We start from the raw sequence: 21990 nt of genomic DNA on the forward strand, positions 1-21990 counted from the left end.
TACAAGGAAGAATTTCTTATATTGGATTTTAAATGTTGAAATACATTTAGATGCAATGGATATTGGGATACCATTAAATAAAGATATAAAGTATCTAAGCAACTAATTTGCTCATGCGACAAAAAATATTGTGAAAAGAGATTTCATAAATATTATGAATTTATTTCATGCCTATGTATGACTGGTTGGACAAAGCAATAAAGCTTTTAATGAAAAATCATGAGATCCGCCTAATCTGCTTCATTCCCAAAAGTGAATGCAACAATAAATATTATGAATTTATTTCATGCCTTTGTATGGCTGAACAAAGCAATGGGAGTTTGATAGAAAATCATGAAACCTGTCCAAATTGGTTCTGCTTCATTCCTAGAAGTGAATGCAATAACATTTGATTTATATTTTCATGATTGTGATCGTGATATTGATTATGGACATGGTTATAAAGAAAATTTCAAAGACACATTTTGTCACCAGAAGTGGCACAATAATGTGAAAAAGGGAAAGGGAAAATGTGAAAATATTGACAAAAAGATGAAAGTATATATTATCATTACGGTGGTAAAGGCCATTTGAGTTGTACTTATTGTATGCCAAAACATCTTACAAATAATGAGAAGAACATAGAAACACACTTTGCTTATGAATGTGGTGATTTTGATTATGGCCATATGAATGCTACTCATCTTGATATTATTATTTTCTTTGCTAAAGCAAATGGAAGCATTGATCACCTCATTGATTATGAGAGTGTTAACAAAAAAACTCATATTAATATTTACGTTTATATGAAAAACGAATGTTTGCACTAGTACCAAAGGATGTGTCTTGTTGATAGTGCAACAATTTATACAATTCTCAAGCGTAATAAATTTTCTCTTGTTTGATAATGCGAGACATCAATGTTAGTATTATTTATAGTCTACAAATATATTTGAAGACTCTAGAAGAGCTATTATACTTATACCAAGAAGTTGAATAGAAACTTATTAAGTTTCAAGGATATTTGTCTAAATGGATATTATATTGAGACAAACAATGAAAAAGATATGAAATATCTTTATCTCTATGATTGAGTTGAAAAAAATTGTATATTGAAGAAATTATCAACATTCTCTTATGGTTTGTACTACATGTATATTAGTACAATTGAAATGCATGTCATGGTAAACTAGAAGTTTATGAATCAAAATGAATGCCTTGTTTGACATGATCAGTTGAATGATTTGTACTACGCATATATTAGTACAATTAAAATGCCTGTCATGGTAAACTAAAAGTTTACGAATCAAAATGAATTCCTTGTTTGGTATGATCATTTGGGTCATCCTAGATCTATTATGATGCGAAAAAAGGGTTGAAAAACTCATGTTCACACCCACTTAAGAGTCAAGAAACTTCTTCAGACCAATGAGTTTTCATGTACTATACGTTCACAGAAGTTGATAATTAGACCATTACCAGAAAAAATAGAAATGAGTCAATCTCATTTTTAGAACGAATACAAGGTGATACTTGTGGTCCAATACACCCACCATATGGAACATTTATATATTTCATGAGTTTAAATGATGCATCAACTAGATGGTCACATATTTGTTTATTATCAACTCGTAATCAAGTAATTGCAAAGTTATTAGTACAGTTAAGAGCTCACTTCCCAGATTATCCAATTTAGAAAATCTGTTTTGATAGTACTGGTGAAATTATATCTCATGCTTTTCATGAGTATCGTATATCAATTGGAATTTAAGTTAAGCATCTAGTAGCACATGTTGATACTCAAAATAGACTTGCGAAATCATTACTAAAACGTCTAAAATTGATTGCAAGACCATTACTTACGAGAGTTAATCTTTTAATGGCTACTTGGAACTATGAAATTTCACATGTTGCATTATTGATTTGCATCAAGCCAATAAGTTATCACAAATACTCTATTATGCAGTTGGTTTTTGGTTAGTGACCAAATATTCTCATGTAAGAATTTTTGAGTGTGGTGTATATGTTTCAATTTCCCCACCAAAAAGGACTATGATGGGTCCTTAGAGATGATTGATAATATATGTTGGATATGATCCTCCCTCAATAATAAATATCTTGAATTACCAACAAGAGACTTATTTACAGTTCGACTTATTTATAGTTCGACTTTTAAGTTTTTCCAACATTAGGGGGAGAAAGAAAACAATTTGAAAAGAATATTGGTTGGAATGAATTATCATTATCTTATCTTGATCCTCGTACAAAACAATGTGAACTAGAAGTTCAAAGGATAATTCATTTACAAAAATTAGTCTATCAATTACCAAATATTCCTATTGACAGAAAGGGTAATCAAATTATATATACCAACTGCTAATGCTCTGAGTATATTTGATATTATCTCATAACACGCCTGAAGCATGGTAGACTTGTTAGTTCCAAAGACACGTTTGAAGCGTGGTAGACCTATTGGTTCCAAAGATAAAAACTCTTGAATGAGAAAGGGAGCTAAAATTCAAAATGACCTAATCGAAAAGGTTGAAATCCCAAAAGATTCATTTGACATAATTAATGGTTCGGTTATAGAAGAACCTCAGGTACCTGAAATTGTTGAAAATGATGAGATCTCAATAAATTATGTAATGAATCATATCATATGGAACCAAAAAGAAGTTAACATTGATGAAACTTTTACTTATAACATAGCGATGAATGCTATGAATGATAATGAGGAATAATAAGCAATGACCATTGAAGATTTTCGGCAAAGAAAAGATTGGCCGAAATGAAAATATGAAAAGATGCATAATTATATTTGCTTGTTAAATGAAAGGTTTTTGGACGTATAGTTCGCACACCTGAAGTTACCCATTGGATACATATGGATTTTTGCGCAAAAATCAAATTAAGAATGATGAAATTGTTAGATACAAAGCACAATTAGTTGCACAAGGTTGTTCACAAAACCTTGTATTGATTTGTGAAAAAACATATTGACTAGTATTGGATGCAACAACATTGCAATATTTGATTATCCTAGTTGCACAACAAGGTTTGCATTTACATCTAATGGATGATGTTACAACCTATTTGTACAGTTCTTTTGAAAATCATATTTATATGAAAATCCCTAAAGGATTTTATTTGCCCAACATGACAAATTCTAAAGAGGGTTATTCAATAAAATTGAACATGCTCTTTTATTGCTTAAAGCAATAAGGGCATGTGTGATATAAACCATCTTATTGATTACTTATTAAAAGAAGGATATAGAAACGATCTTATTTGTTCTTGTATTTATATGAAAAGATCCAAAAATGAATTTGTCATAATTATTGTTTATGTCGATGACATAAACATCGTTTGAACTCCTAATGAGCTCACAAAGGCAATTGATTACTCAAAGAAATAATTTGAGATGAATGATCTTTGCAGGGCAAAGTCTTATTTGAAATTAGAAATTGAGTATTTAAATAAAAGCGTTTTTATACGTCAAGAGGCTTATATAATTAAGGTGCTTAAAATGTTCTAAATGGACAAATCATGTCCATTATGCACTCCAATAGTTGTGAGGTCATTAGATGTTGATAAAGACTCTTCTTAAACCTCAAGAAAATGATGAAGATCTTCTTGGTCTAGAAGCACCATATCTTAGTGTCATAGAAACACTAATGTATCTTGCTAATTATACTCGATCTAATATTGCATTTGCTGTAAATTTGTTAAGCAAGATATAGTTCTTCAACTACAAGAAGAAAATGGTTTGGAGTAAAACGTATACTTCGTTACTTTAAGGGTACTACGAATATGAACTTATTTCATCCAAATGATTCAGATTCAGACCAATGAGTTATGTATATGCATGTTATTTTACATCTTCTCATAATGTCACAATGGTTAATCACAAACAAGATGTTTGTTCACATGTGGTAGCACAATGATTTCATGAAGGTATATGAAACAAACCATAGTAGCAACATCGTTTAATCATACAGAATTATGAGGAAAGTTGTGAGTATGTTTGGTTAAGGTCTATAATTCAACATGTGCATGAAACTTGTGACTATCGCCGACAAAGATGGAATCAATAACCATATATGAAGACAATAGTGTATTGTTTAATTGAAAGGATGATATAGATATCCAAAAATTTATTCATGTGAAAATATGGCAGGTCTATTTATGAAGATTTTGCTAAGAAGAACTTTTGAGCAAATGATTCACAAGTTCGGACTCTGTCACCTTAATGATATAAGTTTATATGAGGGGGAGAAATAGAATATGTGATGAACAATATTGTATTAAAGAATACATAATGTTGTACTTTTTTCCTTCACTAGGTTTTTTTAAACCAAAGGGTTTTTCCTAGTAAAGTTTCAATGGACACTCAAGGGGAGTGTTATGAATTAATGATTGTCCATTGATTTGATACATTTACTCATATGATTGATACTCATATGATTCATTACTCTTTATGTAAATACTAGTATTTTTACTCGTGCAATGCACGGAGCACGAGATTTGAAAAATTTAAAAATATAATTAAATTTAATAATTTTTTATAAAACTAAATAAATTTTTAATTAATTTTATGATAAAAATTTATTTAAATTATTTATATATTTTTTTAACAAAATATATTGTATATAATTATTTTAAATAATATATTAAAATCGAGTTAATTAAAATTAAGAAATTAAATAAAATATTTAATAGATAATGTAGAAAAATGTAATAGTTGATTTTTTAATAACAAAGATGATGAACAATATATAAATTGTTAAGTAGACTCTATAAAAATACAAAAATAGACAATAAAAAAATGTAAAGAGTAGACAATATAAAACTATAAATGATAGGTCGTGTATATAAATGTAGATAATGGATTCTTTCAAAATACAAATGTTAGACAAACGATGCAAACAAAACATCAAGATATAAACGATCAAAAACTACATATGTAAATCCAATGTAGAAAGATATAAAGAATAGACTATTCTTTTGGAGTCATTTTTTTTTTTTGGATATTGAATTTCAAATTTAAATTTTGTTACCATATTTTTATAGTTTTTACAGTTTCGAATTTTAAATCCAAACTTTATTACTTTATATTTTGAATTTTAAATTTGTCAATATGAATCTTAATTTAGAAAAAAATATTGAAATTGAAATCATTAGTGAATTTTTTATCTTTAAAAGTTTCAAGAATTTATAATTTTCACTTTGCAATGATACACAGATGTCTATGTTATAAAAATTATGTTTTAAATTATTGTTTAAGCTTTTGTGAAATGTCAAAAATATGTGAAAGTTGTTCAAAAACATTTAAAAATTCATTAAAAAGGCTTTAATGTTACAGCTTTTTGTAGGGTGTCAAAACGTGTCAGCCCGACCATTTTGCCTCTCCTTCCCTTTTCACTTTACATTTTGAAATATTTTTTGTAGCTTAAGTGGAATATTTTTATAGCTTTTTGAAATTTCAAATTTCAAATTTCAAATTCAAACTTTATTACTATATATATTTCAAATTTCACAATATTAAAATAAGATTAAAATTTAAATGTTTGAGTATTTTCATATTTTTAAAGTTAAAAATATTTGTAATTTGTACATTATATTTTAATTATTATTATTAGGTTGATATCATTGTGTTATTTTATAATTATATTTTTATTAAATATTATTATATTTATAATAATTATTATATCGTTATGAATTTTTGTATTTTTTATGAGAAACATTAAGAATATTTATTAGAAAAACTTTAAATTTTTGTACGTGTTTTATATTTTAAATGTTAAATTTAATTTTATTTACGGTTTTTTACAATTTCAAATTTTAAATCCAAACATTATTATTTTATATATCAAAAAATATTTAGTTTCAAAAAACTAATTTAAAAAGCAGAGATCATATCGGTTGTCAATAAACTATTTATATTAGTTTCAAAATACATTTTACAATGCCTTTAACATATATTAGAATTTGTATGTATGAATGTCGTATATATTTGAAAGTTTGTAAAATAAATGAACAAAGGTTGTAAAATAAATAAATAAAAGGTTTAAATTATGAAAAACTTAAATTATGAAACACTTGAATAATCAGTTATAATATTAAAAAAATTAAAATTTTAATTATGAAATTGTCATTTTCAAACACTTATACATAGAGAAATGAGACTATTCTTTTAGAAACATACTTTTAAAATATGTCAGTGTCAGAATTAATTTATATTGACTTTATGTTGTACCAAATCAATTAATTTAAAATTAAACAAATTAATTAAACAATTAATCAATCTTTGTTATCATATTATTATACTTTTTTGCGATTTTAAATTTCAAATTCAAACTTTATTACCACTTCGAATTTTAAATTTGGTAATATGCATCTTAAGTGTATTAAAAAAAATTATTTTGAAAAAAATTGTTGAGGAAAGCCACTAACAATGCTCTTAATTTCAAAATATTATGCATTGTTTTTGGCTTTTACCCATATTTTCTGCACATATTAAAGAAATCAAAGAAAGAAGAATAAAAGAAGAAACTTGACCTTGTAAACCAAATAATGAAAAAACGTTGGACATCTATGCATAAAAGTTCATTGTATCAAACATTTGAAAAAATGAAAAAGGAAATGAAAAGTGCATATCTTTTTTTTTATAAAATTTAATGTTCATACAAAATATTTATGGTTGGTAGAGATGGGAGAATGTGTGTTGGAAAAAGACGTATATTAGAAAACAACATTTATTTAATGTGTGTGTTAGAATCAATACATGAAAATATGTGCACTCATTTAATGCAAAACATGTTATTATATTATTATTGAATATTATTATGAATTGTAACATTTGTAACACTTCGCTCGGGGGTGAGCAGCTCAGATGTGAGTAGGAAAATCCACCACAAGTGCAAGCATTCGCTGAATCCGACTAGATTATATGTATCTAGATGAGTCGAGTATGAGTTTAGTGTATTGTTTGAAAAGTCATAACATCTTTGGATGATATATACTGCTTAGATGGTGTAATAGCATGTGACTGCATGATAAACTATTTTCTACTCCAGCTTACCCTGTTTGCTCGTTTGGTTGCCTTGCATGTGGTTCTTCTCCTTTGCGATTATAATCAATTTATTGATGTGAGCAGATGCGAGAGGTTCTCGCGGTCAACAAAGGAATTGTGACTCTGCTGCTTAGCCCACCTAGGCTGGTTCCCGCTTAGTGGATTCTCATTTAGGGCTAAGGCCCATGTATTGTCTTCTCTTAGAATTTACTTGAATTATTATCACTCTCTTACATTACTTTGTACCCGACATCGTGGTGTGGCTCCATTATCGTCCTTTAAGTACTTGGGATATCTATAGGGGTGACATTATACCCGTTGATCTTGTTTCTTTTATTATATTGTGTGACATTTCCTTTGATTAGCTTTATTAATTAAATGGGGTGTTACATTTATGGTATTAGAGTGGTCATTCCTTCGGTCTGTGGACTTGGATGTCCGCTTAGCTTTCTCTGTGTCTTCTGAGTGTCTTTAGTGAAATTCATGCCTTATCAAGCCTAACCAATGGTTTTCCTGTGTGCCAATGAACTATGACACCTTTTCGTAGGACAACGCAATCTTCTCAGGGCGATGTACCAAATATCGCCAGAGCTATAGAGGCAATGGTGGCTGCTATGACACAGTAGAGTACGACGATGATGATGCAGCACGAGGCATCAATGCAACGACAGGCGTCATCACTTGAGTAGTAATGGTAGATGGAGGCTACTAGGGTAGCTGTAGAGGATACCCACCGACAACATATGGAGGACCTCCGCTAGCTGGAGGAAAAAAGGACGGTCGCGCCTGCCTTTGGTCCTGAGCCACGATCACCAGTCAGGGAGTGGAGTCTGGAAGACTTTCTAAAACACCATCTTGTGAAGTTCAATGACAAGACTAGTCCTGACGCCGTAGACCAATGGCTGAAGGACATAGAGAGAATCTTCGACGCGAAGATGTGTCCAGCAGATAACAGGTTGGCCTTCGCTATATATATGCTCACCAGAGAAGTTGAACATTGGTGGATCAGCATGAAATCTATCATGGAGGAGCGGAAGGAACCAGTGACGTGGGAGTCTTTCAGGGGGAAATTCCTCTCTGAGTATTTCCTTAATAGTGTGAGGTATGCTAAGGAAGTGGAGTTTCTCCAGCTCACTCAGGGAGGGAAGTCAGTAGCAGAGTATGCTGAGAAATTCAAACACCTCAGTCGTTTCTACACCATGCCACTTGATGAAGTGTGGTGATGCAGGAAATTTGAGAATGGTCTCCGCGGTGATATCCGCTTGATGGTGGCTCCATTGTCCATCAAGGATTTTGCAATTCTGGTGGAGAAGGCCAGAGTGATGGAGAAGATGAAGAACGAGGTGGAAGGTCAACACCCACAACAACCCCATAGGATAGGTGGACCATCTAGGTCATAGCTGAGACACGAGGAGAGGAGGAAGCCTTATGACAGACCTCACCATCATTCCTAGGGGTCTAGGAGCTTTCCTCCCCAACAGGGTCAAGTGTAGTGTTACATATGTGGAGGCCCTCATCTGAGGAACGCTTGGCCACACATGGAGGGTTATCGCAGGTGCAACAACTGTAAGACACGCAAAATTTAATTAATTAAATAAATAAATAATTAATAAATGCGGGTGGGAGAATTAATTATGACATTAAATTATGAGTGGAATGACGTGGAAAAGTGCGTGCTCATGTGGTTGAGAGTACTTTGGTTTGTGTGAGAGGACTTGTGTTCAAGTCCTATGTGTGCCATTTTGTGTATTGTTCGTTGTTATTTTAATATAGCCTAACCATGTGGTGAAATAATATGACAATTGAATTATGATTGCTAGCATGAAATCTGAATTGGTTAAGTGGTTTGATATTGATTTGGGGATTGCATGGTTATGGGTTCAAGTCTTGGAGAACTTACATTAAACTTTATTTTTGGATTTCGGTTGAATATGAAAGGGTTGAAAGGAAACCCTAGTGGTATGGCAGCTGAGGGGTGGCCGGAAAATAGCCATAATGAGTTGGTAAATGACATTAAACACCACTTAATAAGTAAATTTTCGTCCTAAGGTATTTGGCTAGTTTTTAGGCATACTTTAAAAGGTAAAAGTGAGGTAAAGGGAAGGGTTTTGGCAAGCTGGAAACTATACCTAAAGGGAGAGCGAGAATCAGAGAGTGGGAGAGGTTTTGGTGTGATTTTTGGGCTGCATTGAGAGAAGGCTAAGGAGCCAATTGGTGAAGGGAGGACACTTAATCGTCAAGCTTTAAGCGGAGAAAAATTAGGTTAGGGGAGTTGAACCCGCTTCTTGCATGTATTAATTTATCTTGTGTGAAAGCATGAACCATTAGATGTGTATTTTGGTTAATTGAATGAGTTTTCGGATTTCTGGAAAATTTCCAGAAACTGCCTGGCGGGCTGTCCATAGCCGCCAGGCGGCACATGTTATTTTACTGCGTTTTTCTGGGTTCCCTGAGGAACCGCCTGGCGGTGAACCCCTGTACCGCCAGGCGCCACAAACTCGTACCCAATTTCTGGGTTCTATGATGAACTGTCTGGCGGTCATGCACACCCGCCAGGCGACGCGAGTAGAATTGGCTCGATTTTGAGGTTTTGTGCAATCTGGAGTGATTCTGATTGGATGAAAGTTAAGGGTTAGTGATTTAGAGTTGATATAGAGTCTTAATTGATTGAAAACCAGTACAAGTGGTAGGTAAAATTGATGGAACAGTGTGGGTGAACTTTAGGGTTCATTTGGGTTGCTTCTTAGATGGAACTGGTTGTGATAGGTGTTAAACCCTGAATACTGGTTTTGTGAGCGATCAAGGTGAATTGTGTGTGTCAAATTTATCATGTGTCCGAAATTTTGATTGAGATAGAGAAAGGGGAACCTCAGAAGGAAGTGTAGGAAGCATCGCGGGGGCTGAGAGTTTGGAATGTTGCCTGAAATAATTGTACCGCCTGGCGGCTGGCCATCACAGCAGCAGTGTGTCTACGTGGTCACTATGGTGGTGTTGGGTTTGGGGTATTTTGGTGTTCAGTGAGAGAAGGAAATGGAAATTTGAAAAGGTTAAAGAGGGAGTTGAGGGCGTTAGTGTATAGTGACCCAACTAAGATAAGGATATTTACAATCTACCTATAAACAGAATATTGGGTGTATAAAGTAGTGAGAGAATGGTAATTAGAAATATGGGAAGCATGTTAGCTCATAAAATACTCCAATACTTTCAGGACCGTAATAAACTACATATATGGGTATTGGTTTGGAAGGATATGGATGACCCCAACAATTGGGAGTCTCTCGGCGTGGAATAATTTCGTGGGACTTGTGGCATAGGGGAATAGTTGTATATGTTCATTTAATATACGATACTTTTCACTAAATTAAAAGCGCAACTAGATTGAGAGTAGGTCTGTGAGTACGGTGCAAAGAATATCTGACCAAAACCAGTACTGTACAAGTACTGATACGGCGCCTGGCAGCAGAGCTATGTTTGCCAGGCGACAGCGAGAAACTAGTGGGTTGATGGTGTAGGAGGCGCCTGGCGAACGGAAAGGATTCTGCCAGGCGATGGCGTTAGAAACAGTGAGGTATGGTGTCACGTCCGCCTGGCGGTGAAGGAGAATCCGCTAGGCGATTGTGTCTGAAACAGTGGGGTCTTGGAGAGTTGGACGCCTGGTGGTGGGGGCTGATCCGCCAGGCGGTAGCTACTATGTTGGTGTGTTTGAGGCGCTTGGCGCCTAACGACACGTGTCCCCCGCCAGGCGGTCTGGAAGTTATGGCGCCTAGCGGTACGTGTCCCCCGCTAGGCGATTTGGCTGCTGTAAGTCCTAGTTATGGGACTTTGTAGGGTGTTCTACAAGGCTTTTGGTGGTGCTTTAAAGGTAAGATGGCTGGGTTCCTTGAGTTGAGCTCGGGATAGGGGTTAAGCACGTACATTCCTCGAGTTGAGCTCGGAATGTCATCCCTCGAGTTAAGCTTGGGATGGCGGATGAACACGAGGAACCCTTGAGTTGAGCTCGGGTTGGCGAGTGTTGCCGGGATGAGTGTGCTGGTTGTGGCCAGTACGGATGGGTCCAATTAGATTGCCCTCCTCAGTTGTTGGCTGACAAGTTTTGTAGTCTTGGGACATTACGGACTATGTTCGTAATTGTGAACTCCACCTGGCGTTACGGTGTATGATCCGTGGCATTGGTTCGCGCACGTGCTCTGTCGGTTGTGGCTGATAGGTTTGGCAGCAAATTACCTTGAGGTAATCACTAGAAGAGGTAGAACCCGAATGGTCTGGTTGTGGCCAAACGTTAGAGAATTGATTAAGAGATGGTACCTTGATACTTGTTGGGTTTACATCTATTTAATTGGTTATTTGATATCTGTTATGATATATGTTTTTTTCATAAGCTCACCCTATATGCTTGTGTTTGGCGATGATCGTGTATGCGGTACACGGGAGCAGAGAATGTTGATGCAGGTGGAGCCGGTGAGGCTTAGTCACGGAGTGGGGTTCTATTGGGAAAACTTCTCACATTTCCTTTAGTTGTTTTTGGAAACTGTTGTAAACCCTTATGGGTGAAATTATAACATTGTTATTTTGGTTTTTTGTAGTGGATGTTTATAAACTTTATTCGATCATTTAATAAATTTTAAATTTCCCTCGTTTTTGGGAAATGAGGTTATTCACAAATGCGGCAGTATTATATTTTTATTTGTTTTATATATTTAAATCAATAATATCCTGACGGGATGTTACAACAACTGTGGCAAGGAAGGCCACTTTAGGAAGGACTGCCCTACCCTTGCTAGAGCAGTGACATGCTTTCCAGTGCAGAATCCCCACCAACATCAGTAGAGGAACAAAGGCAACAAACCTCAGGCGACGGACAAGGTGTATGCTATGACGAGAGTAGAGGCAACTGGCTCAGGTAACCTGGTTATGGGTAGTTGCATGATAGCTGGTATGTCTTACTGTGTATTGTATGATTCTGGAGCGACACAATCCTTTGTGTCAAATACTTGTGTGAAACGTCAGGGACTGCTGGTGTGTGAGCTGTAGTGTAAACTAGTAGTATCTACTTCGGTGTCGGGTTTGGTCAGGACATCGTCCTTGTGTGCTAGATGTCCAATGGAGGTGGAAGGGCGCAAGTACAAGGTGAATCTGATATGCCTGCCTCTACAAGAGTTGGAAGTGATCTTGGGAATGGATTGGCTCTTCGCGAATCGTATTCTAATAGATTGTCGAGAGAAAAGATTGTTGTTTCCCGACTCAGAGGAGCCTGAGTTGGTATCTCTTCAGGGAGTGGTGAAGGAGATTTAGAGTGGTGCGTAGTGCTTCATAATCTTCGCTCGTATGGAGGTAGAGGAGAAGGAAGGGACATCAATCATACTAGTGGTGCATGAATTTGAGGATGTATTCCCGAAAGAGGTACCAGGGTTGCCTCCCAATCGAGAGGTTGAGTTCTCAATTGATCTGGTACTTAGAACCGGTCCAATATCGATGGCTTCGTACCGTATGGCTCTAACGGAGCTGGTAGAGCTAAAGAGTCAGATTGATGAATTATTGGGGAAACAATTCATAAGACCCAGTACTTCACCTTGGGGCCTACCAGTGCTTTTAGTGAAGAAGAAAGATGGGAGTTCGCGTCTGTGTGTGTACTACAAATAGTTAAACAAGATGACCATCAAGAACAAGTATCCCCTTCCGAGAATTGATGACTTGATGGATCAGATGCATGGATCGTCGGTGTTCTCGAAGATTGATTTGAGGTCGGGATACCATCAAATCCTAGTAAAGGCAGATGATGTACAGAAGACAACCTTTTGGTCTCGATATGGGCACTACGAGTACATGGTTATGCCTTTTGGTGTGACCAATGCTCCGGTGGTGTCCATGGACTGCATGAACCGGATATTCAGACTGTTCTTGGACAAGTTCATCGTGGTCTTTATAGATGATATCCTCATCCATTCACGTACTCAGGAGGAGCATGCAGAACACTTGAGGTTGGTACTTGGTGTTTTGAGAGAGAAACATCTATACTCTAAGTTATCCAAGTGTGAGTTTTGGATGGACGAAGTACAATTCTTGGGGCATGTGATATCTGCCCAGGGGATAACGGTAGATCCAGCAAATTTTGAGGCAGTGCTAAAGTGGGAGAGCCCCAATTCGGCAACCGAGATCAGGAGCTTTGTTGGGTTAGCTGGCTACTATAGGAGATTCAAAGAAGGATTCTCCAAGATAGTGGCACCTTTGACTCAGCTTACCCAGAAGGACCAATCCTTCACTTAGACGGACAAGTGTGAGGAGAGCTTTCAGGAGCTAAAGAGAAGGTTAACGAGTGCTCCAATCCTGGTGATTCCTGATGTTGGGAAACCTTTTGAAGTATACTATGATGCCTCTCACTTGGGACTGGGCTATGTGTTGATGCCAAAAAAGAAGGCGGTGGCCTATGCTTCAAGGCAACTTAAGGTTCATGAGAGAAACTACCCCACTCATGACCTGGAATTGGCAGTTATAGTATTTGCCTTCAAGATTTGGAGGCACTATCTCTAAGGTGCTCAATTTCGGGTATTTAGCGATCACAAGAGTCTCAAGTACTTATTTGATCAGAAGGAGCTGAATGTGAGATATAGGAGGTGGATGGAATTCCTGTAACATCCCTAAGGAATATTACTAATATTTAAATACATAAATTTTGAATTAAAACAAAAACCACATTTAATACAATACCATTTCCCAAAAATGCGGGAAAATTAAAACCATAATGGGTACCATACATAATCCGAATGTACAATATCGTTATATATAAATGTTACTAAAGTTCAACATAAAGATATTTACATCAAAATCAAAACAATAAAGTTTCTTTCAAAATCCCAAGTAGCCCATGCTCTCCGTCTCTAAGCATCTCCTGGCTCACCTGTCAAATCATCTGCTCCCGGATAACAAATTATCCGATCATCGCCATACACACACAGATAGGGTGAGCTATGCACAAAATTATAAACAGATATATGAAATAAATATGTTTCCCAACCCAAAATAACAACTAAAATTCTCATACTTTTCAAATAACCCAACCATGACCTCATAGTCCTTCATGAGTCATATACATGTACTAGGTCTTGGGACTTCCTTGTGCTCCCACGAAACTAACTCATTCGTGGTCCAACCCTATGAGCCTATCTCGCTCATAGTCCTGCCCTACAGACTCCTCGTCTATAGTAAATCATCCAAGTCTTATACTTGGACCCTGGCACGCACGCAATCACCGTACTATGGACTCCTCGCCAAAAAGTAGCCGACAAGAACATAACAGTTCCTTGCCCATCGTGCGCTCGACACATGCAATCACCATACTAAGGACTCCTCGTCCATTAGTAGCCGACGGGAACTCAACCAGTTCCATGCTCATCATGTGTCCAACCACCGAGCACATCCCAGACCCCTATTGGACTTAGTCCTTTAAGCCCAAACACTACACCACATGCATAAACATGCTATACCTAAGATAAATTAGCCAAATCATACACACAAGCACACACAAACATGGAATTTCATATAAACTCGCTTAAGCTAGGGACCCTCGCCCAAGTCCTTTCACACAACCAAAGTACTTTCAACCATTTGAGCTAGCACTTTTCCACATCATACCAACCAACAATTAATGCCATAAAGGCTCTTTTTTTACTCGCATTTATTAATTTATTAATTATTTAATTAATTAATTTCACGTGTCTTACATTACCCCCACCTTTTAAAGTTCTCGTCCACGAAAATAAGACTTACCAGCAAAAAGGTGACGATAAGACTTCCTCATGAGGTCCTCCATCTCCCATGTCATCTCCTGGGTTGCCTCGTCCCAGAGAGCTTTCACAGTCCGAATCTCCTTCCCTCTGAGTTGTTTGACTTGAGAATCTAGAATTCTCACCAGTCCAACTCCCAAAGTCAGATTCTCACGCACTTGGACATCATCCTGCTCCAACACATGTGTAGGATCCGCCACGTACATCCTCAATTGTGATACGTGGAAGACATTGTGCAAGTTCGCCAAATGAGGTGGAAATGCAATCTCGTACGCCACCGGTCCAATTCGCCTCGTAATCTGATATGGACCGATGAATCGAGGAGTCAACTTCCTTGACTTCAATGCTCTCCCAATACCTGCTTCTGAGGAACACGACATCACTAGCCTCAAACTCGAGTGGCCTCCTCCTCTTATCTACGTAGGATTTCTGCCGACTCTGAGTTGCACGCATCCTGATGTGACCCCAACAAGCCCAACCTTAAATGCATCAACAAGCCCAAGCCCACATCAAGGCTCAATCACTAGAAGCATGATAAGAAAGATTCACATGGGCCTCTCACAAGATGATCAAGTCAATCATGGGCTTTTTACATTATTCACATGGGCTAAAGAAATCTCTAAAATATGAGATGATGCATGAAGGAAGTAGTCTAGTTTTAAATTGGGCCATTGTTTAGGCTTTGCTTTCAATAAAAGCTAGAATACCTTTTGGGATCAATTGGGCCGAGCCCAATGTGCTACCTTTGGCCGAGAATTGCTTGAGTAACTCTCCATTTGGATGCAAGCAAAGCATGAACTAAGCAAGGAGAATGTGATGGAAGCATGGTGCATGTGACTTGGGCAAGGAGAGTGTGATACGCCACTCGGCATCATCAAGACTCATCTACTACATCACATGGTCTACAATCAAGCTTCTTCTCCAAGCTACATTTGCATTTCATCTTTGTTGCATTTTCTCTTCATTTGGCCGACCATGTGCCTATAAATAGAGCCACTCAAATATTGTAATGGGTACTCTTGAATTGCTAATAGATGCTAGTGTTTGAGATCACTCCACACTTCTATTAATTTGAGAGCATACATGGCTAACCTTCTCCTTCATCTCCTTTAGCCACCTTCCATACCATAGATCCACTTCTACTCTTCATCTTCACCAAATTCTCCATTTCCGAGAGCTACTTTCCTCTAATTCTCCAAATTCTGCTGCACTTCATCTTCTCCTCATCATTCTCCATGGATTTCCTTCCTCTCCCACTCCAAGGACATCCATCAATTGGTATCTAGAGCCATTCAAGCCTTTGATGCATCCATCCTCTTGGTTTGGGTAAGGTTCTTGGTGCATACTTGTCTCCTCTTTCAATTTCCGTTTTGTCTCTCTTCTCCACTGTTTTCTTCACTTTTGCTGCTATTTTTTTTCATGTTTTTTATGTTCTCCACCGTTTGACATTGAGGCTACATGAATCTCCATTGATTCATCTTGTAGTACTCCTTGCTTCATTGGTGCAAATCTATTTTTAGGTTCCATTTTCGTTTTTCCAGCACTTGTTCTTTGGTTCTTGAGTTTTCTACATTTTTATTCGGTGAATTCAGTCCTTTTTTGCATTTTATCATTCCAGTTATTTTTAAGTCATGTTCTATGCTTTGTTTGTGCTTTAATTCATCTTTTCCACCGTTTAATTTCATTGCTTACTGATTTGTTTGAGTTTCCGAGCCACATCTCACAGCCAAAACACTATGATCCTCCAAGGAAGTGTGTGGATGGTTAAGGCCTGAATCCTCACTATTTTTCATCCATTTCACCGATTGGATTATGCTTTTGTGTGTCTAAGATGTTCTTCTATGATTCATGCTTGATTTCAGTTCATAATCAAGTTCTTTAGATATGCTTTCCATAGAACATCTCCTACATTTTCAGAGAGCAAATCTGCTCCAATTTTCTTCTGTTCTTTACCAAATCACTGCACGCACAGTCTCTGTTTTTGATTTTTTGTGAGTAACTCAGTGCACCAAAATTCAATCTCATTTTTGCCTCATTTATTTAACATCCAGATGAAAAATACAAAAAAAGAATCATTCAAAAATGTTGAGTAAAAAAAAATGAAAAATCACGCAAGTTGAGGCTCATATTTCCGTTTTCTGGCACTGCAGTTTCCGAAACTTCACTGTTCCATTGTTGTTTTGTGCGTGTTTGTGTGTTTTTAGTGCTCGTTTTCACCTAAATTTTGGCTTGAGTTTGTACTCTATATTGCTTCATTATTGATTTGCTTTGGAAGTCAATTCATCACTTCATTTGCTACTGCTTTGCAATGAGTACTTCAGCCATATGATTGAGCACTTTTGTTTTGCTGTTTTTGCTGTTTTCATCTATTCTAGTGCCTTTCTAGGTTCCTTTTGTAGTGCTTGTTTTTATTTTCCAGCCTTTAATTTTTTGCTTGTCACTTCTTGAACCTCTTTCTAGTCATGTTTCATTTCAATTCTCTTTTGGTTTAGCATTTCTAATTAGTTTTTCTTGCTTTCTCTTTTGTTTGGGTTCATCTAATTGTTTCTCGATTTTGGTTGATTAATGATGCTACGGAGTTTAGAATGGGTTGTATGATATGGTAGCATCTTAGGTGTTGGATATTGAAGTAGAATTTTAGCTTGTGTGTTTTCTATATGATTGCCTTCTCCTCACCTTTGAGAGTTTGAGAGTTTTGAGCCTATTCATTTGAGAGAGTGTGTGCTAACTAGTTTGCTTGCCATAGTTTGTTTTGTTTCTTTCTTTCACTCTTTTGCAGATTTGGTTGCTCTTTTTGGATGTTGTAGTAGTGTGGTGCTGCAAAGGATACTTTTACACACTTTGGTGCTTGAATTTGGTCATATACAAAGGCTACCAAAGCCTCTTTTGCTCTTAGGATAATACATTTTGGACCTCATTTTAGCAACACCTTTTAGTTCTTTAATTGTGTATAATTTGGACACCTCTTTTTGGTACAATTGAAGCATTCTAAGGCATTTTATTGGTTCTCCAAAAAGCCTTAAAATCTTATTTTCTAGCATCCAATTTGCTCTCGTTTGCTTCACTTTGTACCAAAACTTGTGCATCAATTTCTTTTGCTTTGAACATTCCATTGTATCCATGGCCTACTTAGGTGTCTTGGGGAACCAAAGGTGTTCAATCCCATCTCCTAAGTAGAACCTTTTTCATATTCTAGTGCAACGTTTTAGTAAGTGAGTGTGTTGAAAGTTCTGAGTGCTTTCTTAGGCCGCATAGTTAGACGCTTAGTGGTTTAAATTTGTGAGACCAAAGTCTCTAAAATTTTTGCCATTTAGGGGTCCGTTTTTAGTGTTAGTCTTTTCTTTTCTTTAAGTCTTGTTTGTGTTCGTTAGTGCTTAGTGCCTCAAGTGATTCTATTTACTTAGCCTTAAACAATTGTGTGATCTTTGAAACCTTTTGCAAGTACATCTTGGCAAGGATTTGCCTTGGTACTTAAGAAGTCTTTTAGACTCACCTCGCCTAACATGGAGGTCTACTTGTGCTTGGTTTCTTCTTTCACCATTTTGTTAAAGTTTTAAGTTCTTTCAATCACCATGAGCACTAGAAGGGCTACTCGTGCTAGTACCCAACATCAACAACATGATGAAAACAACCTCCACACAAATGGCTTCCATGCAAGCCAATCTTCAATTAATTGCCAATCAACTTACCTCTCCCAACCATAATACCCGTGCCTCTCCTAGGCCTTCTCGTGCCCTTTCAAGGCATGAGTATGATTTTGAAGAGGAGGAAGATGAGCGCATTAACCTTAGACAATCACCTCGTGTAAGAAGGCAAAGGCGCATACCTCCTCACCCAAAGGAAGTCAAAATTGATTTGCCTCATTTTTATGGAAAGGATAATGTTGAGGTTTTTCTTGATTGGGTTGCCAAAGTAGAACAATTGTTTGAGAGTCATGTTGTGGAGGAAGAGAGGCGTGTGTCTCTAGCTACTCTTAGCTTTCAAGGGCATGCTCTTAATTGGTGGACTTCCTTAGTCCTCCAAAGAAGGAGAAAGGGGCTACATGATATTGAGTTTTGGAATGATCTTAAGGAAGCCCTTCATGCCCGCCATGTTCCCTCCTACTACAAAAGAGAGCTCTTGGACAAGCTCCAAAGGCTCCAACAAAGATCTATGTCTATAGAAGAGTATAGACAAAAGATGGAGCTCTACATCATGAGAGCTGAAATTGAAGAAGAAGAGGAACTTACCATTGCTAGGTTCTTAAGTGGACTCAATTACAACATAAGAGATAAAGTTGAATTGCTCCTCTACCGCAATTTTAATGATCTTGTTCAAATGAGCATCAAGGTGGACCAACAACTTTTGAGACGTCCTTCTTGCAAGGATTCTCTCTCTTTTTCTAAAAGTGATTTTCCAAAGAAAGAATTTTCAAAAGAAAAAGAGTCCACTCTTAAGAGCCTTACAATGGTAAGTGACAAGGGTGAATCTTGCACCAACAAAAGAGGTAGTGACATCAAATGTTTCAAGTGTCTAGGTAGAGGTCATGTAGTCGCTCAATGCCCTACCAAACGCACCATTGTGCTTAAGGGCAAAGACCTCTACACTAGCCAAGAGGAGTCATCTTCAAGTGACTCCGACACTTCTCATTCTAGTGATTCTCAAGAACATTCATATCCAAATGAAGGGAAACTTTTGATGATTAGGAGGCTTCTCAATAACCAACCTAGCATTCCTATCAATGATCAAAGAGAAAATATTTTCCACACAAGATGTGAGGTTTTGAAAAACATTTGTTCTTTAATCATTGATAATGGATCTTGTTGCAATTGTTGTAGCACAAGATTGGTTGAGAAGTTGAATTTGACTTTGTTACCCCATCCCAAACCTTACAAACTTCATTGGCTTAATGAAGATGGGGATCTCAAAGTTGAACATCAAGTGAAAGTCAAGTTCTCCATTGGCAAATTTAAAGATAAAGTTTTATGTGATGTAATCCCAATGGAAGCTTGCCATATTCTCTTGGGGAGGCCTTGGCAATTTGATCATAAAACCTTACACAATGGCAACACCAATGAGATCACCCTCCAACATCATTCAAAAACTTTTGTGTTGCATCCCCTCACTCCTAGCCAAGTTGCTAGTGATTAAGTTCAAATGCGAGCTAGGAGAGAGGAAGAGAGTTCCAAGAATTGTAATGCTTCTAAAGATTCTAAGGACAAGACAAAGGTAGAGGAATTTTCTTCTTCTAAGGATGTTGCTCATGAAGTTCTTTTAACTTATAAAACTCTTTTGCACACTCTTCATAATGAGCAACCTCCCTTCCTCTTACTTTGTCAAGCAATCCTTACTTGTCTTAAACATCCTTCTCTTAAGGATCTACCTCCTTCCATTCGTGCTCTCCTTCATGAATTTCAAGATATTTTTCCAAAGGATGACCCTCATGGTCTCCCACCTTTTAGAGGGATTGAGCACCAAATTGATTTTGTCCCAAGGGCAAGTCTTCCTAATAGACCCGCCTATAGGACAAATCCAATTGAGACCAAGGAGATAGAAACTCAAGTGAATGAGTTGCTGGACAAGGGATGGGTTCAAAAAAGTTTAAGTCCTTATGCTGTGCCTGTGTTGTTGGTGCCCAAGAAAGATGGAAAGTGGCGTATGTGCTGTGATTGTAGGGCTATCAACAACATCACCATAAAATATAGGCATCCAATCCCAAGACTAGATGATATGTTGGATGAATTACATGGAGCACAAATATTTTCAAAAATAGACCTCAAAAATGGTTATCACCAAATTCGTATTCAAAAAGGTGATGAGTGGAAAACTACTTTCAAAACAAAATTTGGTCTATATGAATGGTTAGTCATGCCCTTTGGTCTAACCAATGCTCCTAGTACATTCATGCGCCTAATGAATCATGTCTTGCGAGATTGTATAGGCAAGTTTGTTGTTGTCTATTTTGATGACATTTTGGTGTATAGTACAAGTTCTAAGCTTCAAGTGGGTCATCTTAGAGTTGTGTTATCTCTTCTCCGAGACCACCAACTCTATGCTAACATTGACAAGTGCACTTTCTATGTAGATAGTGTCATGTTTTTGGGATTTGTGGTCAATAAGAGTGGGGTGCGTGTTGACCCCGCAAAAATCAAGGCCATTCAAGAATGGCCTGTGCCAAAGAATGTTGAGGACATTAGAAGTTTTCATGGATTAGCAAGTTTTTATAGAAGATTTGTCCCCAACTTCTCCACCATTGCTTCACCCCTCAATGAACTTGTTAAGAAAGACATATCTTTTGAGTGGGGTGAAAGACAACAAAAGGCTTTTGATGATATCAAGACTAGGCTCACCCAAGCTCCCAGTCTTGCTCTTCCAAATTTTGAGAAAACCTTTGAGCTAGAATGTGATGCTTCTGGGGTGGGAATAGGTGTGGTTTTGTTACAAGAAGGCCATCCAATTGCCTATTTTAGTGAAAAACTAAATGATCCTTCTCGTAACTATCCCACCTATGAGAAAGAGCTATATGCTCTTGTGCGAGCTCTTCATACTTGGGAACATTATCTTGTGACAAAAGAGTTTATTATCCATAGTGATCATGAAACTCTCAAGTATTTGAAGAGCCAACACAAATTGAATAAAAGGCATGCAAAGTGGGTTGAGTACTTGGAACAATTCCCTTATGTTATCAAGTACAAGAAAGGGAAAGCTAATGTGGAGACTGATGCACTATCAAGGAGATATACTCTCTTAGCCAAGCTTGGGTCCCAAATTCTTGGATTTGACAATATATGTGAATTGTATATTCATGATCCCTTCTTTGCTACCATTTATCATGATTGTCTCACTAAGTCCCAAGGCGGCTTTTATCTCTAAAATGAATATCTTTTCAAAGAAGGCCGCCTATGTATTCCTCTAGGTTCTCATAGAAAACTTTTGATCAAAGAAATGCATGAGGGAGCACTTATGGGTCACTTTGGGGTCCCCAAAACTTTGGCCATGCTTAAAGAGAAATTCTTTTGGCCTCATATGAAAAGGGAAATACAAAACCATTGCGCTAGTTGTTTGAATTGTTTGCATGCTAAGTCTAGCGCAATGCCTGCAGGGATGTATACTCCTTTGCTTGTTGCTTCCACCCCTTGGGAGGATATAAGTATGGATTTTGTCCTAGGGCTTCCAAGG

The 21990-nt window shown here is 36.9% G+C and overlaps 1 protein-coding gene and 1 pseudogene across 1 annotated transcript; one reads left to right on the forward strand and one right to left on the reverse strand.

The window, feature by feature from the left end:
* Positions 1-14783: 14783 nt before the first annotated feature.
* Positions 14784-15212, reverse strand: LOC146883641 (uncharacterized). The gene has a single exon (XM_085666669.1). The coding sequence runs from the start codon at positions 15210-15212 to the stop codon at positions 14784-14786; it is 429 nt and encodes a 142-aa protein (XP_085522795.1).
* Positions 15213-18474: 3262 nt separating this feature from the next.
* On the forward strand, positions 18475-21025 carry LOC146883642 (uncharacterized; annotated as a pseudogene).
* Positions 21026-21990: the final 965 nt, after the last annotated feature.

This window comes from Vigna unguiculata, chromosome 9, assembly GCF_037176805.1.
Source record: "Vigna unguiculata cultivar grain cowpea cultivar isolate G323 ecotype 2 chromosome 9, ASM3717680v1, whole genome shotgun sequence".
Lineage (NCBI taxonomy): Eukaryota > Viridiplantae > Streptophyta > Magnoliopsida > Fabales > Fabaceae > Vigna > Vigna unguiculata.

Excerpts from the sequence above, each read along its gene's own strand:
- LOC146883641 (XM_085666669.1), bottom strand. The coding sequence starts at position 15,212 with ATGTCGTGTTCCTCAGAAGCAGGTATTGGGAGAGCATTGAAGTCAAGG.